The 25,664-nt window shown below is 41.9% G+C and overlaps 2 protein-coding genes across 6 annotated transcripts; one reads left to right on the top strand and one right to left on the bottom strand.

Annotated features, from left to right (window-relative positions):
* Positions 1-1,165: 1,165 nt before the first annotated feature.
* Positions 1,166-13,358, top strand: LOC120565839 (sex comb on midleg-like protein 2). 3 transcript variants are annotated; one of them, XM_039811891.1, is made up of 15 exons: positions 1,168-1,305; positions 2,907-2,997; positions 3,599-3,673; positions 4,207-4,277; positions 4,563-4,797; positions 5,406-5,494; positions 6,416-6,659; positions 9,417-9,682; positions 9,783-9,876; positions 9,979-10,182; positions 10,365-10,526; positions 10,644-10,793; positions 11,128-11,343; positions 11,434-11,597; positions 11,685-13,358. In XM_039811891.1, exons 2-15 carry the CDS (start codon positions 2,976-2,978, stop codon positions 11,808-11,810), a joined length of 2,118 nt encoding a protein of 705 aa, XP_039667825.1. In that variant the 5' UTR covers positions 1,168-1,305; positions 2,907-2,975; the 3' UTR covers positions 11,811-13,358. The 3 variants fall into 3 exon arrangements, with proteins under 3 accessions (XP_039667827.1, XP_039667825.1, XP_039667826.1); XM_039811892.1 differs by having other exon boundaries at positions 1,170-1,305; positions 10,665-10,793; XM_039811893.1 differs by lacking the exons at positions 10,365-10,526; positions 10,644-10,793 and having other exon boundaries at positions 1,166-1,305.
* Positions 13,359-14,391: 1,033 nt separating this feature from the next.
* LOC120566071 (retinoic acid-induced protein 2-like) lies at positions 14,392-24,731 on the bottom strand. 3 transcript variants are annotated; one of them, XM_039812312.1, is made up of 2 exons: positions 24,502-24,731; positions 14,392-17,889 (listed from the first exon to the last, which is right to left on the bottom strand). In XM_039812312.1, the coding sequence occupies exon 2, from the start codon at positions 17,821-17,823 to the stop codon at positions 16,156-16,158; it is 1,668 nt and encodes a 555-aa protein (XP_039668246.1). In that variant the 5' UTR covers positions 17,824-17,889; positions 24,502-24,731; the 3' UTR covers positions 14,392-16,155. The 3 variants fall into 3 exon arrangements, with proteins under 3 accessions (XP_039668246.1, XP_039668244.1, XP_039668245.1); XM_039812310.1 differs by having other exon boundaries at positions 24,580-24,731; XM_039812311.1 differs by having other exon boundaries at positions 24,584-24,731.
* Between the last annotated feature and the right edge of the window lie 933 nt (positions 24,732-25,664).

Raw genomic sequence — 25,664 nt, 5'->3', positions numbered from 1 at the left:
ACTAATGCATCACTATCATTTTACTTTTTTAGTTGGTCAGGTGGAGATATTGTTTAATTATTTTACATAGTGTTATGAAAATGACACATTTTGATGAGATAATCAGATGATCAGAATCTTAATTTGAAAAGTAAGTAAGCTCTCTGGCAAATAGTGAAGTAAAAACTACAATATTTCCCTTCTGAATTGTGTTGGACTAAAAGTACCTTAAATTCGCAATAAGTAGCTACTTGAATAAATATAGTCTATTCACCACTGTCTTACAAAGTATTTGGATGAAGTCTGACTGAAACCATAAAAGAGAGCTACATAACGTATTCGTATTCGCAATCACTATTAATAATAATAATAAAACACAACGCTTAGTGCCGCGTTTTCTTATTCACTTCTATTAAATGCATAGCGCTGTCGGCTAGGGAGTTTCCACGAGTGCTGAACCCGCTTGAATATTGGGACTGGAGACTAGTGATATAATAAATTTGGAGGCGGGGAAAAGACGAGTTTACTATGAGTCATATGGCTAATGTGATGACGTACTCTCGTTATTTTAACTGAGAGCTGTAATCCCCTTTCACAAACCTTTATAGAAATTCACTGTGTTTTAATTTAGATTGGGGTTTTTTTTGTTGGTGGGGGAGGACCCTAATTCATAACCCTAATTATCCCTAGACCCTAATTATCCCTAGACCCTAATTCATAAAATATTAAAATAAAAAGTTTTGGTATTTAATACCCACATTATCTGTGTTGTATTATTCTATTGTATAGACTAATTGAAATGTCGATAATTATGCGATCTTCTCTTGTAAAAAATGTTATTCTGTTCAATACAATTTGTTTACTTATTTAATTTAATTTTCTCCTTCACATTACTTATTTAAATTAGCAGCCTTTGCCTTGACAACAGGCTGCGTGGTCAGAGTTTTAGTGGCTATATTAACATAATTTTTCAGTTTTGAGCCACGGAAGGGGACGCATCGGAAATACCTTGTAGAGAAGAGAGAACGTGAAGATGGATTACTAGTGTAGCTTTCTGGAATCCAAGTACAAGTACAGACGCTGATTGGTTAAAACAAGTAAGCCTTTGTCCGATTGGCTGTAAGAATGAGTATCATGTGAATCAATTGGCCTACTGCTATGCACACTGAGCCCATGTCGCTGTTTTCGCTTGTCTGTGCTCCTCGTTCAATACTATCTTTGGCATAAATTACATGCGTGTAAGCATACACTACATTTGTGAAAAAAATGGCAGCTGGCGATTACAGAGAAGTGTGAGGATCTTCACTCGAAAAAAACACGACACTTGTAAGTTTTTTCTTCATACTTAACAATATAGAGTTTCGGGAGAATGTCAGATAAAGCTACACGACCCTGGTTATGTGTAATTTTCCTTGATAATATGGAAGAAACTGCTCTCAGAGGGTTAACGCTGACGCTAAGGTTAGCCCAACCTAGTTATTAGCCAGCAGTGGTAGCTAGCAAATCCAGCAGTCCCAGTTGTCAACATTGGGCCCAGACATATTACCTAGAACAGTAGCTATACGTTACTGTTACACATCATATACACGGCGCCCGAGAAATAAGATGCAATATTTAAAATGATTAGCTGTTTTAAGTGTTATTATGTAAAGTAAATTAGCGTTATAACGCTAACGTTACCTATATCGGCATTTAGCTAGCTGTTATCAGCTAAGTTAACATTTGAAGGCTGAGTTGATATATCCAGCCAGCTAACAGTTAACGTAGATAGGTAGCTAGGGTTAACGTTACCTAGCTAGAGTAACTTAGGTGAGAAAAACATGGGAACGTGTGCAAATAATTGTCTACTGTTAAGTTAGCTCGATATTGTAACGCCAGGTAATAACAAAATCCATAAATATAATGTTAACTTTAATTTGGCTCAAGGTAACCGTAGCTTCATAGTAGTCCAAAGTCGTTCATTTCACCGTTAAGTTTAATGAGTTAGGCAGTGTTTTTGTTTACTGTTATGGGTCACTTGACACGCAGTCCTGTTTTCGTCATTTTTCACCTCAACATGTAGCTAGGACGACTGGTTTTTATTTACTTACCTAACGTAACTAACTCAGTAACACTAATGAACTAGCTAGTGTCTTTAGGGGTCATGAAGTTCGTAGATAACATAAGTGTTTCACTGGAATTTGGGAATGCTGATACACATTCCCTACACAAAGTTAAATTCAGTGTCTCAGTACACCCCAGGCCTGTCGTTAGTGTTAAACCTGAAAAACCCACCCTGTTACAGGCTTCCTGTCTCGGTGGGGGTGTTCATAACTGGAATACCACACTTCGGTGCATGAAAGAAGTTAGCTGATACATTTTATTTTACGAAAAAGAGTCTGTTTTCCCCTTGCTAACAGCAGGACCATATCACTCATTTTCTATGCGGTTCCCTGCAGCAGGTTATTTTCAGTGCTACTTCTGTTTTTGCTTCAAATCGTAGATAGATTCATTCAGTTTCACTTTAGTTGGGTTTTGGTCAGACTAAACAAGCAACTTTAAGACCTCATCTAAAGCTCTCTATGAGATGAATTGATAATGAAAAAAATCAATAGTTATGGCCCTAGTATTGACATCATAAGGTTACGAAAATGGTACATGAACTATTTTAAAAAGCAACCAGCTATTATCTGCATGTTAATCTACCTATAGGCATGTATGTACTGTATGTTAACAACCTATAGACCTATTCATATACAAACATTACTCATTTCTACTCAATTCCCCCAAAATAATATGCATTGAACATCAAAACCCTTGTATTTTGCATTGTAAATGATTCACATTGTAATTTTGACTGTGCCTTATATGAATTAACTAATGTATCTCTTTAGAACTATTTTGTGTGTGTTGCATTTCATTTGAAATATTTTCACCTTATTTTTTAGAACACAACTACACCGGCATAGAAGCAGACCTGGTCTCCATAGAAGTGTCACCATTGGTCATCAGTCACCATGGGAAAAACTCAGCTAAAAGGCAAGGCGACATCATTTTACTATGCTTGATAAAGACTGTGATCATGAAGTTGAATGCTTTTTTTTTTTTTTTTCTTGAGGAGCCCTCTAATCAAGCGCAATAAATGAAAAAGACCTAAGTGGGTATACAATTGGACTGTAGGGGATTTATAGTGTGATAGCTTCATTTGTGTCATGATTGCATTTTACTGAAAGCATTTCAGAGTTGTTAATGTGATATTTTTGTGCCATCGAAAGAAATGATTTTCTCAAGGATTTAGTACAGTATTTCATAAATTGGGTGCATAGAATTTCAATATTTTATTCAAGTTTTGACACTAACTTACTTTAGAAATCGTTATTTATTACCAGTTTTCAGAATATTATTTCTTAGTCGTGTTAAAGTATGCAAATGAGAAACGTTATTATAAGGTAATTATAATGTGTGAAAAAGTTGTTGGACAAAGTTGGAAATAGGGGCTTGACCTGCCAGACATGACACAATGTTTGTGAAGAGGAAATTGCACAGATAAATCCATTAAAGCTGTATTTTAAGATTTGTTTAAACAACTTCTGTATTTGCATACATGCATACATTTTGTTTTTCATCTTTATCATTTTAGATCAGAAAGATGTTAAAAAAGAGAAACCAGGAAGAATGGTTCCACTATCAGGTACAAGCCCTGCAACAACTAAAGGTGAACTTTTTATTTGGTATTTTGTGATGGTGTTTGCCTTTTATTTGTGATTTATTTTTTATTTTATTACTTTGGTTGAACACAAAAAGAGCTATATTAAGCGTTTGTATTATCAGAAGAGCCCTATAGTGGTTATTCACTGTTACGTGAACTTTTTAAATGACATGACATTGTTAGACTCTACATACTGCTAGCATTGGCACAACAACAAACTTTGTCATAGATTTTCGGTCTTTCTGAAAGGATCAAACACGATTGTGAGATTTTCTGTGCGTATTCTAAGCTATGAGAGAATCTGTTGACTAGTTAAGGATAGTGGGCCACAAAAGGACTTGGAAAGGGACTAGACTTTGGCTCACAATACTTAATAGTCTTTAAAATTTAGGTTTCAGTTAGCGAATGATATTGTGACATTCGGCTCAAGCATTTGCTAGATTCTGTGTCGCCTTTTTTATAAGCAAAATATTTAATAGGTTGCATTTAACAGCTATTGTTGCAGTCAAAACATTTACTTTTTTTTTATTTTTGTATAGATGCTTTCAGCTGGGAAGAATATCTAAAAGAAACGTCTTCTTTACCTGCTCCACCAGGCTGTTTTCGTCAGGTATGTCCTCCTGATTTTTAAGGTGTTTAATATTTACCAGGGGCCAGTCATGTGAATAAACCTAGTGTTAGACTTAAATGTAAGTACATTTTAATGAACTGGGTAAGAATTTGCAGAAGTTGAACTTGAACTGAACACGTTTCCTCACCCTGATTAGGACCCCTGTTGGTCTAAACCTGGCTGGAGCAATGGGCTGATTAAATAATGATTTGTGTGCTGTGTATTTGAGCATTGCTTACAGCATCAGTATCCCTTATGATACTTATATTATCCTAAAATGTGCAGGCTAGAGTCCCGCCCTCCAACGACTTCAAGGTGGGAATGAAGATTGAAGCCCATGACCCGCGCAATTCCACCTCAGTTTGTATCGCAACTGTGATGGGTTTAACTGGGGTTCGTCTGCGTCTCCGTCTGGATGGAAGTGACAACAGCAATGACTTCTGGAGACTGGTAGACTCCTCGGATATCCAGCCTATTGGCACCTGTGAGAAGAATGGAGACATGCTGCAGCCACCGCTGGGTAAGTAATCAGGGGAGATGGGATGGAAGCACATTGTTATCAATTAGAATCATTTCAAGACAATAAAGGAAAGATCTTAATCTTGGTATATTTGCATTTGTCTGCTAAACTGCCAGTTATAAAATGTGTGCAATAAGGAAAGAAGAAATGGTAGACAAAATTGAACTGAAAATAGTTGTTGGACCATGCTGTAGAAAATGTTGCGAAAGTTTCCAGACAAGCATTAATTATCATTATTATCATATTTACTTGTATTCTTTGAAAGAACCTGAAGGTAACAGAAGGTTGGGAGGAATGTTTGGTTTATATTGCTGTAATACAGCTTGAATGATTAGAAGGGCAAGATAATAAAGTGGCAGACATAGATATGTGCTAAATAGATGTACACGAAAATATGTCCCAAAGTTTAAATTCACTCCATTTGACTTTGGTTGAGTTAATACAAATCTGAAAAATGACAAAATAGTGGTCACTGGGTCAAGGAAATAAAAGGATAGGAACATTGGAAATTACCCACGAAAGCACACAATAACAATAACTTTGAATTTTTGTGTTCTGAATTAGCTTATCTGACTTTTGTTTTAATGTTATTACATTTTCTCCCCTAGGATTTCGGATGAATGCCTCCTCATGGCCCATGTTTCTGTTGAGAACCTTAAATGGAGCCGAGATGGCGCCAGCACTCGCCTTTAAAAAGGTTAGTGTTGCTTCAAAAAGCTTTTGAAGACATCTGTTATACACAAATACCTAGCACAGCCTGCTGCAGGGCCTGTGGAACAAATGAGGCCAATCACTTTCATGTCTTTTTTCTTTCTTTCTTTTCTTTCAGAAAAGTGTAGTGAAACTCCCCCTATGTTCTAACTAGAGTGCGGTTCGGGACGCATTTTTCTGTCCGAGCCCGGCCCGCGTCTGACAGAGCATTAACTGAAGCCGACTCGAGCCCGACGGGCATTAAGATATTTATATCCGAGTGTGACCCGAGCACGACACAGTTAAAATAATTTTTTTTACACTAATGACACATGTACGTGTGTTTGTGTGGAAAGCTTTTCTTAAGCAACTGTAGGAAGGCATTCGGAAATATCAACAGATGAGCGCATCAGCGCACACGCAGCAACAAGCGCATGTTAACACAGGCGCGCACCTACGTAGGCCTAATTAAGCTGTTTTAAATTTAAAATGTTCAATGCCTTATCGCGCTGATGTGACCGAGCCCGACCCGAACCCGAACATCATTTCTAAATATCTGTCTGAGCCCGGCCTCGGGTATCCATCCTCTAGTTCTAACTGATCCTACTGTTGATATACAAAAATGTAAACAAAACAAACTGATATCGATATGAGGATGACTATGGACAAAGATGGAAAATCCTGGTGGTCTTCTTTTTTATCTTTATTTTTCTTTCTTTTTCTTATCCTTTGTACCAGGAACCTGTAAATCATATAACAAAAGAGAAAATATGTAAAAAAAAATCAAAATAAATCCTACATTGTTTTGAAACCTGTTGGCCTCAATAAAGATAAAATAGAAAAGAAAACATCTGTTATACAAACAGTATGGCGGCATCGTATTGGCATTTGAAAGTAGTCGTAACGAGGATATTGCACTCATTTACAGGAACCTCTGAGGCCCTCCCAGAACAACTTCAAGTCTGGCATGAAGCTGGAGGCCGTGGACAAGAAGAACCCATACCTCATCTGCCCTGCCACCATTGGGGAAGTGAAGGGCGATGAGGTCTTTATCATGTTCGATGGGTGGCGCGGTGCCTTTGATTACTGGTGCAAGTATGACTCCCGGGACATCTTCCCTGTGGGCTGGTGCTCCCTCACAAAGCACAGCCTCCAGCCGCCAGGCAACAGTGGTAAGTGTCCTCCTCCAGGTGGCAGCACAAGGCTGCGCATACAATGAGCAATGAGGCAGATGTTGTTTGTAATCAATGTTTCCTTCATATGCATTTAGTAGCGGTTACCACACACACACACACACACACACACACACACACACACACACACAGACACACACACACAGACACATACACAGTTGGGAAACTGCGCCCACAGCTAGAATAATATAAACACCGTTATCGTTAATCATCTGGTTTTAATGCTTAGTCTGTCAGAGTAAAATGTACACAGTCTAATCTTTAGCAGGTGCTGGACGCGCAGTAAAAGAAAGCATGAATTGTGCCTCTTGATCTACAGTATGTATGATCTAATTACACCATATTAACACATATCCCAGAGGAGGTCTGAATGCAGTTTGAATGAATGAATGCTGTTATAGTTGTGGTTTCAGAGTTTGTAAAAGGGTTTGTGATGGTTCTGCAGCTGGGTTGGTGTTGTTGGTTTTGGTACAGTGGTTGTTCAAGTGAAAGCATCTTCACGTTTTCACTAAACTCTCAGTAAACTTTATAAAATTATACTGTATGGAAAATAAACAATTGTCTTCAAATGAGGAAAAGTCAGTAAAGCTCAGACGTTCTGTCTTTAATCTTTAAAAACCAATTTTCCTGGTTAAGTAAAACTTCTCTACAATGCTCCTGAGTCCCGACAGTGGCTGAATTTTAAAGAAAGTTTGGTTGCTTAGTAACAAGTTTAACGTGGTGGTTTAAACAAGGTCCTCTTGATAAACTGGGTCTACATCAAAAAACAGGAGAGCCATTAGCACTGAGCCAACAGTTGTAAGAGACATATTGTGTGTATTGCATGTGAAACTCTGCAGACACTACACTACAGAGAGTAACAAGTTGGAGGGGAAGGATGAAGGAGGAGGATTTATGTTCTTCACATCGAACCTGTTTACATAGAAAAAATATGTTTGCATAAAAGCGGCTCAGTCCAGTCTCTGACTTTTGCTCAACTGCGTTTGTGTAAAAGTCTCTGAATGGAGAAGATTAGATTATCAACTACAAAACACATGAAAAACAGCTGTTGCTTTTTTTATTTTTTAAGAATTTTTGGCATTTTAGGCATTCAATTATATATGACAGTTTAGACATGAAAGGGGAAAGAGAGGTGGGGAATGACATGGAGCAAAGGGCCACAGGTCGGAGTCGAACCCGTGGCCGCTGCTTCGAGGAGTAAACCTCTATGTGTGGTCGCCCACTCTATCAGGTGAGCTAACCAGGCGCCCCAGCTGTTGCTTTTTAAATGTACTTTAACCTGATCATGTATGGTTGGGAGGGATTATGAAAAGCACACCCACTCTCTTTCCCTTCACCCCTGTATCTCTACTCTAATACTGATCAGTCTGTCGTCTCCGACTCCACTGGCCACGTGGGCTTTGTTTTGCATTTTGGAGGAAGATGAATTATTCGTCTTTCTGTGCGTGGGTATGGTTAGGGAATCTTCAGTACATACAGAAAGCGAAAAAATATTTACTTGCTGAGTAAATAGGGGTTGCTTTATGTGGGTAGGTGTTGATGCAAATGTTTACCAATCGGTTTTCCCTTTCAGCACGATGTGAGTTACACATTTACTCTGTCTCTGGTCTTGGCGATAGGCATTTTTGTTATTTGTAGAGAGAACCAGCATTCACAATACACACATTTACAATAATAAAGATGGTGATTCCTCCTTTTGAAGGTTAGAGACGTCATAGACTATGTGCTTGGATTCTCTGCATCCAAGAGTTAGGTATTATTGTGTATGATTATATTTAGTTTTAATATTTCTTTGCTGCAGATGTCTATGACCTTTATCTTTGGAATTATATGTATGTATTATATTATATGCATGAATGGGTAACATTATAATGCTCATAAATTTTTCACTGGCCCACCAGTTTCTAAAACATTCAGAATAGGTTTCAGAATAGGTTTCCAGAATACGTTAATTAGCTAGCAGAAAAATGCATTGTGTTGCTGCTGTTGTTGTCGTCATTTTCTTCAAATTAGGGACATTATTATTTAGAGGCTTCCAACTTGTCTGTGTAATAGCCTGTGCAATAGGCCTTGCTGTTAATAAGATAGTGTTGTAATATGGCTTTGATACTACTGATGAAGTTATTTATAATCAGCTGAATTCACAGCCATGCCAGAATAAGTTAGGAAACAAGTAATTGGAACTGTATGCCATAAATTGGAGCACTTCCCCTGCTATTTCCAGTAATAGTAGTAGATGCCCCTGTCCAAACCAAGATTGGCACCAGACCGTCTCTTTACTTTGACTTTAATCCCAGCCACCAACAGCAGCACAGAGATAATGACACGCAGTTTGTCTCTCTAATTAGCCAGGAGAGACAGTGGGGGGCAAGTTGCAAATCATTCTTCTTTTGGGCATGCCTTCATAGTCTAAACAGAGCCATGTATGTGTTTTTGTATAGGGGCCATTAAAGATCCTTGGAAGTATACTCAAACCTGTCATATTCAGGTTTTGCATATTTAAGGAATCATGTTCATTTACTTGTATTTCTTTCTACCAAGTTTCCTTGAGCACTGTAGAACTAGAGTTTCTACTCATGTGGCCTCTCAATTAGCCGTCTATAGCTACAGCAGAATACATTGGTTCCATGAAGAGATTTAGTTTCTTGGATTTTCTTAGGAGCTTCTAGTGTGGTAGCTCAGTATTTTTTATATCAACTCCCTCCATCCCTGTGTTGTTTTATGCTGTTATTGCAGTTACCCTGCCAAAGAATCTGCAGATCCTCCCGGCGTCACCCTCCAAGCCCAGCAGGCGTTCCATGCAGTCCCCCTACAGACTCCCTAACCCTCTGCCCCCTTTGCCTGTCCGGAAGGGGGTAAGAGGCCGTCGGCCCAAGAGCGAGACCATCGCCCTACTCAAAGCTGTGGCCGAAGCAGCCGCTGCCCAAAACGGAACTGTACCTGAGAACACACAGCTCGTACCCCGGCCCCATAAGAAGAGAGGCCCCAAGCCTGGAAGCAAGGTGAACCCCTGCTGAACAAAGCCAAACTCTGAGATATTTAAACATTTTAAGAACATTTCTCATGTTAAATTGCATCTGCAAATGAATGTGTCTTTTTCAGCGGAAGCCCAAGCTTCTCCAAAGCCCAGCACAGCTGCCCAGCATCCAGGTTCCACAAGAAAGCCCCCCCAGCCTCAACTCTGTGGTTTCGACAGGTAAGGATTAATGATCGTCTGCTTCCTATAATTAGATATTACTCAATTAAAGCTATCATTAGAATATCTCATTTGGTCCCTGTGTTTCTTGTGTGGTTCCAGTGTGTGTGTATGTGAATAAGCACGGAAACTGTGGTCCCCACCTGGACAGGAAGCAGATGCAGCATCTGCCAGACCACTTTGGCCCGGGGCCAGTGAACGCTGTGCTCCAGCAGGTGGTCCAGTCGTGTATAGACTGCGCATACCAGCCTAAAGTCCTGCGCAATGCTCTGCAGACTCATTCAGGAGGAGGAGAGATTGTCCGAGGTAGACACACACACACACACACACACACACACACACACACACACACACACACACACAGACGATACCAGTTATCATATAAGTTGTGTTATTGGAAGAAGAAGAAGAAGAAGAATGAGCTTATTAGATGGCTGGACCTTTTTTTGTGCGACAGATAGACCAATAAAACATGTTGTCCTTCACAGTGAGAACAGATGGTGGCGTTAGCATGGTCAAACTCCCATCAGCCTCCAGTGCTTCCTTTGTGCTGCGGTTCTTGGAGACTATGTGTCGTCACCTGCAATGTGACAACCTGTTCAGCAGCCAGCCGTTCAGCCACTACGCTGCTTATGACAGGACCAAGTCAGGTAAACCCTGCATTCAGGAAACTCCAGTGCTCCATCAGGGAAAAGCCTCTGTTGCATGTTCTAGTAAACTAACCCTGAGACAAAAACTAGAAGGTAACACTGTCATTGGTTATACAGCCCATCGTTGCTGTGTTTCAGTGAAAGAAGAGGCGTTGGACGCTCCATCTCTGGCTCGGGGGACTAAACGGAGTCTCTCTGGAGTCTCCCCAACATATGCAGCCCCTCTGTCACCTAAACATTTACGTACCGAAGCTCACCCTTCAGAAGGTACAGCTGCAGATGTTTTATACTTGCAATACTCTTTATACTGACTGAAATTGTTGACTAGCAGACCTTCATGACCATATCGATTACACTATATGTATGTTTCCTACACATGAAAGCAAAGCAGCACAAAGCACCACTAAATCCCATTATAACAGAAGTTTTTTTTATTGCTTGACTTGAATGCTGTTTATAAATCAAAGTTCTGTTCATGAGCACTGTCACATCACATGTACTGTGTATATATTTGACCGTTGTCTCAAAGGCGGATGAAAGTGTATTCTAGACGCTTTGACAGAATGACATTTGAATGTCCGTTGTGTTTTTCTCTCTCCAGCAGAGACCCTGCCCCATGAAGAGAACAACCTAATAAAGGAGCAGCGCTACATGGACTCAGCCTCCAACTCCATGACCCCTCGGCCCCAAACGGTGCGCAGCTCCTCAGAGTACCACGCTCAGGCCAGCAGCCTGTACCACCTGGGCACAGCCATGCGCCGCCACTCCTCCAACCCCGCAGAGCTCAGCTCCGCACAGCCTCTCAGACGGGTCGAAGGTACCGTAAGAATCTGTGGAAGTAACACTGCATGTGTACACGTGCTTTCTTCTGCCTCCCTCGCTCAGTGTGTATGTTCTGCTTTGGTAGCAGCCAGCTCCACCACAGGCCCTGAGGCGCTGGTGTCTGAGCGGGAGAGTGTGCCACTGCCCAGCAAAAACCCCTCCTCCTGGTCCATTGAAGAGGTGATGCAGTTTGTGAGGGGTGCTGACCCCACAGCGTTAGCCCCACATGCTGAACTATTCAGAAAACATGTAAGTTAACAGTTCCATGATGCTGCTCTTCTTGTTAAGCTAAAAAGGATATACAATAAATTGAGTCCCATTCCTTTGTTTCCTCAGGAGATTGATGGGAAAGCTCTGATGCTGCTACGGAGCGACATGATCATGAAGTACATGGGTCTGAAACTGGGGCCTGCGCTGAAGTTATGCCATCACATAGAAAGGCTGAAACAAGGCAAACTGTAAGAGGAGCCGGGGCAGCCCTGTCCCTGCCAGGCCCATGAGCAATAAGCCCTGAAGGAGCCAGCGTTCGGACACTGACTCATGGGGCACGCAGGGGGCGACATGTTACTCTCGACTCCACCTCAGGGGACTGAATAGATGTTACACAACTTCATCCCAACTTCCAGAGTGGAGAAAGTGTGCCGTGCATTGCTGATACGTTACCTCATCCCCTCATCAGTGAACGAAAAGCTGTTCAAGTCTAACAGACGGCTATTTGACTTTTAATGAAATCCCAAAGGAAAAGAATCCCTGTAGTGTTTACATTTGCATAGCACATGAGCACACGAGGACACTTTTTTACGGAGATGAAATCTTTTGATCCTGGTTTTGGATCCCCAAAGATGGAGAATGTTTCTTCTTATATAATGTTTTTATTCTTGATGAATTTCCACTTAATAAGGAAGGGTTGGTATATGGGAAAAATACAGAAAATAAATCCATCAGATGTTCTTCCCCATGCTCTTGAATTTGAATTTGAAAGCACTCTGGTCTGTGCTGTTGTATAGCCGTTCTCACTCTTCACACATATATCCGCCTGCCCAGAGGATGCTAATATCAATGCATTCCATTTTGTTCACACAATGCTAGACGGCCGTTTTCATTTGCTTGAGCATTGTCGGTATCGTGTAGGGATCGTGTCATATTCTGACAGTTTTGATTGAACCTCACCTTTTCCACTAGTGTCGTGCAGGATCACCTGCTGTGTGGCATGATGTATTATTGTGTCTTAGCGAGCCCTACGTCGCCTCTCACTGGTCTCCATGCAGTTCTTATCAAAGTCCAACCGTTTGTGTCCCAAGCTCTGAGCTAACTTAGAAGTTATGGGTTTATTAATGTCAATTGACAGATTGTTAAGACATTTCGAAGGGCTTTTTTTTTTTTTTGTTTAGTTTGATGTAATATTTTTTATCAGTCATAAATCATGTAAGCCTGTCGGTCCGCCTACGGCTTCAGTGTTGTCACTTTTGACCGTTACAATCACTGTTAGCAATGAAAACAGATGTGTACAGTTTTATGGGTTTAACCATGAATATCAGCGACAGAATGTACATTTTGTAGAAACGTAATATTTTAAGGAAATCATAAACATAGGTTAGAAATGTGAAGGGGATGGGGATGTGGTGAATATTTCACAGTGGATTCCATTCTGCTTTTTAATACTTAACACAACGCTTTTAGTTCAAATACTCCCTGTAATAGACTCTGCCTTGCTTTACCTATGACATTTCTCAGGTTTATGTGGTCTTTGTTAGTACAAGCTTTTGTAGCATACTGTTTATAATATCCTTAACAGAATTCTGCTGTTATTTCCTTCCTCGATTTTAAAAAGACTTGTGCCATATGATACTCAACACAGGATCGAAGTGCTGTTGAGTTCCTTCTCTTATCTTCTTCAAACTACTTGAAAAATGTGTTGCAAAAAAGTTACTTGTCCATTATGTCACACCAGATAAACAATATGTGTTTATGATGTTGTGTATTTCCTTTTTATAAATCTACCAAAAACAACAGGTGTGTGTCTTGTTAATGAAGGGGAAGACTGAATTATTTAAATTCTCCAGTATAATCTACAAAAACATGTAATGGATTGGCTGATTTAGAAAATGTATTCAATTGTATAAAAGTAAGAACTACAATGTAGAGGACGTAGAACTGGATCCTCAGAATCCTAAACCCCACATCAGTCTCTGTGACATTTGTTTTGAAATGTTACCTCTCAAATGTCAGAAATAAGCGTGTGTGTGTGGACATGAGATATATATATATATATATATATATATATATATATATATAATGTATATGTATATATATATATAATGTATATGTATGACAAAACAATTTGAAAACATGTTGGGGACTAAAAAATGATTCTCAACAACAACTGTTGGACAACTGCTCAAAACATACAGTACATTGTACCAAGGACTTTTGTTCTCAGACTGTATCTACAGTAAAGGCTTTTAAATCTTAAAATCTCAACTGCATGCAAGTCATTTCCACATCAGTACACTAAAACCTGTCTTGTTACCATGGTTACGTCATTCACAGTCCATGCAGTTTGTGTGTGTGCGCGTGCACACTGAATTTATTATAAATCACTTTAACATGGCACTCAAGACTATTTTAGTCTCCTAAACTGCAGAGCATTTGCTTACATGAGGGAGTGAAGCCGTTTACCTTTCAGCAGCCTGTGGAGGCTTTTCATTCCCTGACCTGTCTTTAGTTCAGAAACTAAAGACAGGTCAGTTAATGTTGGGTGATTTGATAGGAATCAAGGTTTAAGGGAAGCAGAAGATAAACCACCCTAATTTATTCCACAAGGTGTACACATGGAAAGAATGCCTAACTGGCTGATTGGTTTTGTTATGAAACATTTTTGTCTTTTTATGTAGGATTTTTTTTTTAATCAGAAGGCCCTTCCTAATGACTAAACTCTGACATGAGAACATATTCTCTGATTTCAAACCAGTTTCATCAACAAAAACGGACATATTTGAGATAAATAAAATGGTCATCAAGAAAAAAAGGCAGAGACACAAAGTCAGACCTCAGAGATTTTAGTTCACTTCCATATAAAAAGCACACATACTGTACAGTAAGCAAACATTTAACTGTGTTTCTTCACTGATCTTAATGCAAATAAGAAGCAACAAGTGCTTCAAGAGACTGACAGGTACAAAGGAAGCAGGTTTATTTTTTATATCCAGTCACACTGTCTCCTAACTGACCATCCAGCATATATACAGACTATAAATAAAAGTTGTACAAAGAATAAATTAGGGTGAAATCCTGTACAACCAGAGTGATCAGTTCAAACTACTAAACCAAAGAGCCCTCTGTTGAAAGGACTGCAGACATGAGTTAAAGTAAGATGATCAGGGATTGCTAGAGTACATCAATATAAATAAAGAACAGGTCAAAAGTAGAGCTTCTAGGTATTTTCCATCCCTCCTTTGTTCATCCAGACAGTCTGCATATGGCTGCTATAATTCACAGATTCCATAAATGCTATAATCACAAAAGGGCAGCACAGTAGAATAGGTGGGAAACCCAGTAACGTCTTCAACTAAACTATGACAAAGTGCACTCGAGAGGATAAATAAACTGACACACAACAATACTCTCACTTTCACAACTCTGATCATAACAATGGGACGGGGGGGGGGGGTCTCACTAGTACTGATTCTAACAACAGACTAATATCACACTTCACAATTATACAGTATTTTCTCTCACTGATCCCAAAAATCTCATTATTTCTTCTTTAATCTGGCTGTTCAACTTCATCTCCTCTCCACATTCTAAGTTGGTTTCACTGGTGAGAATAATATTAAAACTTCCACCTAGATTCTCTTCATTAGTCTGTTAATGGAAACAGCAGGGGGGGGGGGGGCTCTAGTGTTTCATGCACTTGCTGTGAGGGGTTTTCTCTGCATTGGCTTGTATTTTGAAGCACTGCCAGCTAATCAAAAACGGCTAATTCAGCCAGCAACTAAAATAGCTCTTTTCCAGAAATACTTTCCTTATATTTGGACAGGCCTGTACAAAGTTCTGTTTAAATGTGAAGACAGTTAAGACGTCCCTTTTTTTCCCTGCCCTTAAACAAAATAAGAATGTATTTAGTCACGACTGATGGCTGTTGCCAACATGTAGGCTATTTTTTTTTATGAAATCGTGGCTCTGGCCTTGCCAAGTCATTATTAGCCTGTCATGCTAAACCCCTATCGGAGAATGAATCGCTTCAGTGAGCGACTGATGACTATGGGAATTTCCGACCATGGGACACGTTTAAACAGTCTCGGCCACGTCCTGCCAGTACATACTGCTCTGCTCTGATCAGTGAGAACCTCAACTATCAGGATTGGTTTTAGGTCTTCAGTGCACTTCAATAAAAGTTACATATGGAAACAAACCATGATGCCAAATGGAAAAATGGAGCCCATGTGTCTTTGCTGTAATTATAAAGTCAAAAAATGTTCCCTCAACATCTCTGATTTATAAAGACCATCTCCAAAGCCACACGGAGAGCCCATTACGCTGCCATATGCAAAAACGTTCCTGCTGGAGTATAACGCTGTAGAGAAGTGCATTATGTAAAATACAAGTCTGAAAACTCCGAACGGAACACATTTCTGTAACTACGGTGTGGTGTCACGCTGTCAGACACTCATGAGTCTCAGCTTATGCAACATTTGGAGTGTATGAGTTTGATCACAGAAATGTCCCCACAAGTGTTTTATGTTACACGCTGTGGAGGGATTACCAGAGAGCGGTCCAAGTATTAATCCTCCTGGGCCGAGCGCTCTCACTTCCTGGGGAGCAGCGCTGCAAGTCTCTGCTTCTTCATGGGCAGGAAATGGATCTCTTGCGAGCTGACCTTCTTCAGTTTGATTGCTCTGTTCTTAGGGAGCTTCTTATGCGGGTTGTTGGGGTCGTGCTGCTCGCCGTGGGACGCAGACGGCACGCCGTAGAGCTGCTGCAGAGACGGCCCCTGGCTGCCGTCCCGTTTGATGGAGAAGTTCTTGGTGGAGACTCCCGACAGGCCTTTGATCTTTCCGCAGAGGATGGCGGGGATGGCGTCCTTCACCGAGACGATGACTTTGGCCGTCTGCGAGGTGCTGACTATCTCCAGGTTGCCGGCTGCACTCAGAGACGCCTGCTGACTCAGAGAACTCGACCCACCGGCGCTGCTGTCAACCACCCACTTGTGCTGCCGGCTGAACTCCAGCGAAGCCAGACTGCCCAGGAGTTTGGAATCTAAACTCGGAGTGCATTCAACACCCAGAGACAGAGACGTGCCACTAGCGTCTTGGCCAGAACGCAACGCTGCTTCCCTGTCGGACTGAACGCACTTTTTCCTCACAGCGGGCACTGACAAGTCGAGCACGCTGTCCTGCTGAGGGCTGGGGTACTCCTGTTTTAGTTCAACTGGACGTGCTCTGACAGAAAGGTCCAGAGCCTGTCCCTCATCTACAGGGAGCGAGGACGGAGACACATTTTGCGGCTGGAACGACGGCATGCATCTGCGTGAAGACAACGAAGGAGAGGTAGTATCTTTTGGAGACGTTTGAGTGCTTTTACTCACAGTGCAAACCGGTTTTGGCATGTTCCCCTTTGAGTCCTCAGCCTGAGGGACAGGAATGGGGATGGGAAGAGGGACGGGCAGAGGCACCGGCAGGGGGATGATGACAGGGTAGGGGACTAGCAGTGTGGCAGGAGGGACCAACGGGGCCAGAGGGGAGCTGTAGGGAGCTGTGAGTGGAGGAAGCGGGAAGAAGGTGGAGCCCGGTGACTGACAGGTTGATGAACCGGCCTGGGACGGGAAGAGATCCTGCAGGATGGCCGCAAAAGCTGGATTCTGCAGGAGAGAGAGAAGGTTAGCGTCCTGCGTCTGTCCTGCTGACTTCTGCTCCACCGCTGGAGGCAAACCAAACAGATTGGGACACAGGACGTTGTTCTGGAGCGGCAGCTGAGGGCAGTTAGTGCTCTGAGGAATCACAGAGGGGCCCATGTGCTGGAGGACCTGCTGATCCAGGACCAGGGGAAGTGAAACAGGGCTCTGGCTTGTTATCAAGTACGGTGCTGCCCCCATTTGGCCGAGCTGCGCTCCGGCTGCCCCGGCCATCTGGAGGTGAATGGGCAGCATCAGCGGGCTGTCTCCCAGGCACACCGGGTGCAGCACGGTTGTGGCGACTTTAAGCGCCACGCCTCCCGGAGATTCAGCAGTGGGGCTCACAACTGGCGGTGCAGGAGGCTCCATCCGGTTAGAGAGCCCGCCTTTGCTCAGTCCTGTTGCACTGCCGCCGCCGCCGCCGCTGCCACCACCACCGCCACCGCAGGACTCAGCAGGACTGAGCGGGTTTCCTCCATCCTCCACTTTACTGGGGATTTCTCCTCCTCCTCCCACGTCAGCGCTGCACACGTCCGTCTGGGACAGCGTCCTGGTTACAGACACATCATCGCTACCCTCCATGGTTCAGTTTCAGGAGTCAATCGGAATCTTCATCAAGTGCTAGTGACAGGTCTCATCCATTATGCCCTGAAACACAAGAAACGCAATGTTTAATGATGCAAAGTAGTTTCAGACATTTGTTATAATAACCCAGAAGTGTACACAGTGCCGTAGAATTCTCTGGAATTTGTCCTTCGAGCAATGCTATTTGAAGGACACTAGCTCTATGTTGTGTCTATTAGAGCTCACAAAGGACTACTGTTAGGTATGCCCTTTTATTTTTAGCATTATAAATGGCTTTTATGACTTTTAATTATCACAGCAACATATTCCATAACATTTAGATTGAGATAAAATACAAAAAGGGCTCTCCGGTGGTTCAGTATTGCACTTCGAAGCAGCAAAGACAGGCTATCCTGAATTTTAGTCTTTTTGTTTAGCTCCAAAAAACACTGCTTCATTTATTAATTCATCTAGTTTTTATTTTCTTAGTAGTAGTTGCTGTTTACTTATTCATTCGCTAATTTATTTTTTATTTTCATATTTTATTCCTGTTTTTTCAATTACTTATCTTTTGGTTTATTTATTTATTTATTTTTTTCATCCAAAATTGGAAAATGATGGATGGACGTGCTTTGAGATTCCAATAAAAATGTAAAAAAAAAAAACACTGCTTCCTACATTTCCCATAATGCAACCCTCTCTGCCTCAAAAACACCTGCACAAATTCCACACCTCCTGTTTGTAACACAGGCTTTCTGCTAAATAAAATGTGTACTCTCCAAACCTAATCTGAGACAACCCTGATGATATGACTATGACATCATCGAGGTCATCTTCTCAGGCTTGAAAAAGCTCCACCAGAGCCACAGAGGAGATTATACCCCAGTGTGTACAGGCTGAGAAGATAATTGGGCAACCCATCCCATAAACAATTATCATCATGAATCATCCCATGGAAGTGAGTAGGAGCAGGGCCATTGGAATAAAACACAGGAAATTAAGATTGGGAACATGACTGATGACTGTGTGTTGTATGTTCCAGTCAGAGCCCGATTCTCCCCCCCCCCCTCGCTGTAACTGTAATCACACGTTCAAATGTAAACAGAGACTAGTCTAACAGGAGATAATGACAGTTTGCTAGGCTCATGTGAAGCACTTTGAATTGTCTCGTTCAGGCGCTACAGAAATAAACTTGCATTGCCTCAGAATTGCGTACGTCTAATATTGTTGATTTTATCGTTGACTTATTTGCACTACCACCATGACACCCCCTCTCATAGAGCACCTTACCTGCCCTGTCACTGCACGCCTCTCATGCTTATACATCCCTTGGTACATTCATTTGGATTTTTTATTTAGTATTTTTTTCTTTTATTGTCCATATTATTCATGTGGATTTGTTATTTTATCATCCTGTTTATGATGTATGTTGTGTGTGATGTCTTTAAGCTACCGGGACCTTGAATTTCCCCTTAGCCTTTATCTAAGCAAGCTGTCAGGCAAAAATGCCACACATTTTCGGGTTTCAAGCTTCTCAGACGAGACACTCGCTGCTTTTCTTTGTCCCACTGAATAGCTTTCTGTCTCCGAGTCATTTCAAGACGTCACCTTGGGCTCTGGGAATACATGACGGACATTTTGAACTATATAATATGTGGACAAGCACACACATTCCTTACTCCATTATGCTGCTTGTGTTTACCCCCCTCACCCGAGATACTATATCTACACAGAAAAGGTTTTACTGGGGGAAAGGTACCCAGTTAATAATTGATCCATCCATCTATGTATCTATGTATCTATGTATCTATCTATCTATCTATGTATCTATGTATCTATCTACTGTATCTATCTATCTATCACCCCTGGACAGCGTCCCAGTTGTTCTCATGCTTTTATAAGCCCACTGTGTGTTGCCTTTCCTCTACTACATGACACTTCCACACACAACACATGTCCCGCCTGCACTGGCTGTCAACCCTCATCCATCTGTAGCGATCAAACACCCCCTGGGTGCCTGGAGATACGATGCATCCGATGTCAGCCAGGTCAATTATTCATACTGACGGTGATGGGAGCACCAACATGTTCAGGTCTTGGGGAGGGGAACCCTTTAAACAACCTAAAAAATGCAACAACAAAGTATCCCGTGCCTTTTAAATGAAAAACTCAATTAAATGCACACATGCACTTCCAATTTTCTAGCAAAAGCTAACCTTCCCCGGGCTGGTTGTACTGTATATTGTTCTGAAGCATAGATGAGACTTTGTAATATGGCTCTGATGGATTACACGGAGGATTCTGCAGCCAGACGGTCGGCCGATAACCTTGTTGCTGTTTCACACATGGGAAAAGTCTGGGAAGTGTGTGCACCTCGGGAATACAGACACACGCTTAAACACCCCCTTTAAGAACCCAATAAAAGCTTTTGTGCATGTATAGCTTCAGGCTCCTGTGTTTGTTCCCAACACAGTCTAGAGTTGGTGATGGTGAGCACGTAAGGGTTCAAAGAGGAAGGCATCAGGTCTCTTGAAGGGTCAGCGGGGCATGGCTGTCTATATGCATGTATAGATAGACTTGTGTAGCACACATGCTGCTTTGTCCTCATAGGGAAGACTCATTCTGCAAGTCATGGGATCACAGGCCAGACAAAAAGGATTTGGACAAACTGTTGACACAAAAATCCAAGCAAACAACATCTATCTCACACACATGCAGGCTTTCCTCCACCTTTAGAAGGCTTAGGTACAGCACCTGAGCCGTTCTGGGCACCACCTAAGCTGAATGAATGTAGAGCTGCAGAGATTAATCGATTAGTTGTCAACTATTAAATTAATTGACAACTATTTTGATAGTCAATTAATTGGTTTGAGTCATTTTTTATATATAAAAAAAAATCGTTTCTTCTCTCCTCTGTGTAAACTGAATATCTTTGAAACATTTGAGGACGTCATCTTGGGCTTTTTAGATTTTATAGACCAAACAACTAATCGATTAATCGAGAAAATCGTCAACAGATTAATCGACAACGAAAGAAATCGTCAGTTGCAGCCCAAAATCAACGTAAAATCAGTGTGAGCATCAAAACTAACTACATGCAGCAGGCAGCACGGTGGCTGGTTAGTGGTTAGCACTTCACTTCTTCACCTCACAGCAAGAAGGTTCTGGGTTCGAGTCCAGGTCGTTCTGGGCCTTTCTGTGTGGAGTTTACATCTTCTCCACGTGTTTGCGTGGGTTTCTTCCCACCATAAGGACATGCATACTAGGACTACTGTTGAAAATTAGCTGACTGGCTAACATTGGTGCATTTATAAGAATGTTGATTAATGTGCATTGTCCTAATCAGATAAACTTACTTACAACTAACCACATGCCTTTCTCAGATCTAATGGTTGTAGTTGGTCTCCAGTGGACTTCTTTAGCAAGTTTTGTCTTTAAGCTTTTTTTTGTTTTATATTAATTTATTATCTGCTCTAGTTCCCCCCGCCCCCATCGTTTTAGACACATATGGCAATAATAATGGTCCAAAATGATGTGAAATTGCATTTATTTGTATACATTTATTGAAAAGCCTAACATTTTCTTGAGGGAGAACCCCTAAACCCCACGCCACATACGTGCACCAAAGTCTCCCACAAACCCAGTGAAAACAGGCTTACTGCCTGCGTGCACGAGCAAGACGTTTCCAGTAGATTCTCCTCTCAGTTTCCTCAGTATCTCACTCCTTCCTCTTTCTACAAGAACACATATGGAATATTAGGTTACATCTGATGCTCTTAGTTAAGAACGTGAATAGGAAATTAGGATCGTTTCTATTTTCCCAGCAGTTTTTATGCTTGCCTTCCAGGAAGTTTGAGACATTTCCTGCCTGATATCATGAATCATGTGGTCTGTGACACGATGAAGCCGCGCTGACCAATATGAAAGAAGTCTTTCTTTTAAAAAAAATGTGGCATTTTAGGCCTTTATTGGATAGGACAGCTTAGACATGAAAGGAGAGAGAGAGGGGGATGACATGCAGCGAAGGGCCGCAGGTCAGAACCGAACGCGCGGCCACTGCATCGAGGACTGAGCCTCTGTATATGGGCGCACGCTCTACCAGGTGAGCTACCCAGGCGCCTGAAAGAAGTCTTTCTTATTTAAAACGCCGCTTTATCGCTCTAAACTCAGCAGTCAGGGTGAAATATAATAATAATAATGCTTTATGCTTCAGCAGCTTTCTGTTTTATGGGAAAAAATAAAAATAGTGTTGGTGAGTGTCACTTTGAGCCTGCAGATCAGGTGACCTGATGCTAATCAGTAATCACCACCAGGGTGACATGTTGTAGCCCCCCCCACACCCCGCAGCAGTTCACACAGCTCACTGCTCCAACCTCTCCTCTCTGGAGTCATGTGAGCACAATGTCAAACTCTGCAGACGAGCAGCAGCACAAGAAGGAAGTTTAACCAGCAAAGTCTACAGCGAGCCAAAGTACACAGAGACCACGTTCATCTTTGCTACCCCCCCCCCACCCGGTTACATTATCTGACTCTGTGACTTTGCTTTGTCTCTGTGTTATCACAGACAGGGGAGGTCAGAGGAAGATGTTGCATACGCAAACAACTCTTTGGTTCTTGCTCATGTGCCACAAGTCAGCTAAATCGACATGTGTACTTCTGTCCCTCTGCACTGTACCTCCTCAGTTAAAGTCCACTTCAATCACCCACATCCTTGTGGTCAAATATAAACTGCTGCCATCACCTCAAGCTAAATCGAACACCTTTTAAACGGGCCTGTGAGGCCACTGTTAAGCTGCACTCAGGCACAAATCAGAATATAGAGAATATAGAGTCGGAGATTTGTCAGAGAATTAAACACAACCTTGTTTCCATCCATAGCCTAAAGGTTAGATGTATTCATCTTCCTAAATCCATCTTAACAGAGATAGAGTTTCCCATTTCCATATGATGCAGTTTGTAGATATGAGCCACTGTAAGAAACATGCAACACAGACAAACCTGCAATGTTGTTTTTAAAGACTGATGGGACCAGCAACACATCTGATGCTGTTTACAACTCCCACGTCATCTGTAAGAGCTTTGTGTTCACTATAGCCACTAACAGCTAATTGAGTAAATAGGCAAGAAGAGACCTAACAGAGAGCCAAATGAAACCCCTCCCCTGTCCCATAATGATTTCCACATTTGCTTTTTTTCTCCTTCCTTGCCTCATTGATGGAATGTACGCCATAGTAAGTCAATAGCAGGGAGAAAACAGCAACGCCTGAACTCTTCAATTGCATTAAACTGCACTGCAGTCCACAATACATTACAAGAACTACTCGGTTTCTCTGCTCGTGCAAGAGTCCTCGTTCTGGGTTTGATTTGGAGTTCAGAGCAGAGGGAACAAAGCACCATGGGATGGATGGAGCATGGCTGATGATCTAAAGGTCATCGCCCTCAACACCCCTCCGCTCCGATAGCCAATTACATCTCATTAGAGAGACACATGGAGCCTCGTGGTGAGCTTCACATCCTCAGACTGATGCAGGCTGCTCCCACACGCAGGCACATACCCTTTTACTCAGCCAGTTGTCCTCCAGCTGATCTCCTAAACGCCACAATAATACTCACATCTGATGAATAATTCAACACTTCTAATGAATACAATTGGAATAGTCATCATGAAATCCTGTTCAAATGGGGTAAAGGTGAGAATATTCAACCATAAAACCATATTAAAAAACATTCATAGTAAGGGCTTACACCGCTGGGTGTCAAGTATTGTTATGTATATGAACTAGAATGCACTCATTAGCAAATAGGTGGCTGGACAAGACACACTGAGAGTAAATGTTCAGAGAAAAGTCCATAATTTCCCTCTCCTGAACATTACAAATTATAAATTAGATTAGAAACATTAGAAATTAAAATGCGTGTTATGTCTTCCTGCTATGTAAATGAGCCCATCGGAGTTACATCTGATAGCTTCTGCAGAAGCTTAGGGGTATTCATACCATTGCTTAAATTCGCAATTTCTACACTAGTTCAGTCATTGCACATTGGGACACCAATATAAGCAGACACACAGGCTACAGAAGCCAAGGCTGGTGGAACAGGCCCGGAGTTCATCTGAGGAGATGGTCCTTATATCTGTTCTATCCCTACGGACCGCGGTACCGTGCTCCCGGACACATCTCCGGACTAGGAGCCTGGTTACTGACGTGTGTGGTCCCTCAGCAAGCCGACGGTTCGCCATGAAAAGCAGGGAGGCTGTGCGCCATGTATGCGCACGTCTCCGCACATCACACGGCTAGAACGTGAAGGGCTGGGGGCGCGTGACGCTCCGCTGCCATTAGAACACACACACACACACACAACACACACACACACACACACACACACACACACACACACACACACACATATATATATATGCATATACATAGAGGTGGGTCCTCGTGCTAAATCATAACGTTATTTCTAAAGTTCCCGTTCAACTGGCGTGTATTTAAAAAACGAGTTAATGTTGACAAACTAGCTGCGCAAATTACCTCTAAATTTGAAATAATAATAATAAAAAAAAAGGTTTTAAAAGGTTACGTTTTTAAGCCGAGACCGTGCCGCTAGCTGAACCGTCCCCACATGCTAATGTTAAAACCAATTCACGTTTGAGCGTGTGTACGCGACGCAGCACCGAGAAAAGCCTTGGCTCACCCTCTTTCATCTCCCGTCCTTTAATGTCATTCTTCCACAATATTCCAGTTTCGCTACCGAACACCAACGTTCACTCACCTACCGAGCAGACGGACGCATTAGCAGCTTTCCAAGTCAGCTGCCCTCTCTCAATTAGCAATGAATGGGAGCCCTAATACTCTGAAATAAAACGATAAGGCTTCTATTTATCTCTTCATTGCGGTCTCGACTCCAGACTGAAGCTGCGCACGCAGCACCGTCAGCGGGTCCTCCCTCCTCCTCCTCTCCACACAGATGACAGGGACACACAAAAAGAAAAAAGTAGATACAGAATATTAACAATAACAGTAGGCTATGTAGGTTACAAAGGGTTAAAATATATACACAAACTCGAACGTAGAAAATGCATATCCATATAGTTGCCGAGAAGAAATAGTGCTCATGTCGCGTCAGTCTAAAAATAGGCCAGCTGTCGCTTTATTTTACAGGTCTGCTTTTTCCACAGACAATTCCAGGCAGTTTCCTGAAAGAAAGTGTGGTACTTATAGGTGACAGAGACAATATTGAATTGGTACACTTCCCGGTAATTAAATCCACAAGGGGTCGCCAGTTAAGTCTAGTGTAAATTGTGAGATTATTAACAGGAAAGGAAAGCAGGAAATAAAGTATTTTTTTCAGACTTTCTTAAATCTTTCTATTTTTCCTTGTGAATTATTGGATTATTTGGGGCATTTCAAACTTAGGAAAGTGAAAATTGATTTGTCTAAAGGCAAGGTTGTATACATCTACAGAGATAAAAAAAAAAAAAAGTAGGGTCATGAAAAATCTCCAGTGTCTGAGTTCCTGAAGGTACAATTTAGAAGCAATACAGGAATGGTATATATTTATCTGAGTGCCAGAGAGGCTTTCACACAGTATTTCATTCTTTCATTTTAAACAGTACGTTAGGCAGTGTTAGCCTGGTGAGTGGCTGATGACATAGGCAAAGGAGAATGGAGTTTGGCAGCTGTGGATGAAAGTGTGGTAGTGACAGGCCCGGGTGAGCAGAATCCCCTGGGTCTCCATATCGGTCCCTGCCAGCCTCGGGCTCTGCCTCTGGGCCCCGGGGCCTCTCATTGTTCCGCGGGGAGGCTGTTTAATGCACTATAATGAGCCTCACAGTATACCCTGGTGGCCTGGTGGGG

This window comes from Perca fluviatilis, chromosome 9 (genome assembly GCF_010015445.1).
Source record: "Perca fluviatilis chromosome 9, GENO_Pfluv_1.0, whole genome shotgun sequence".
In the NCBI taxonomy this organism is placed as follows: domain Eukaryota; kingdom Metazoa; phylum Chordata; class Actinopteri; order Perciformes; family Percidae; genus Perca; species Perca fluviatilis.
Note: the sequence above shows the minus strand (reverse complement) of the source record. Positions and strands in the feature narration are given on the sequence as shown.

Coding starts and splice junctions, on each gene's coding strand:
- LOC120565839 (XM_039811891.1), top strand. CDS start 2,976: ATGGGAAAAACTCAGCTAAAAG. Junction 4,278..4,562: donor CACCAGGCTGTTTTCGTCAG/GTATGTCCTCCT, acceptor TAAAATGTGCAG/GCTAGAGTCCCGCCCTCCAA. Junction 4,798..5,405: donor CATGCTGCAGCCACCGCTGG/GTAAGTAATCAG, acceptor TTTCTCCCCTAG/GATTTCGGATGAATGCCTCC.
- LOC120566071 (XM_039812312.1), bottom strand. CDS start 17,823: ATGGAGGGTAGCGATGATGTGTCTGTAACCAGGACGCTGTCCCAGACG.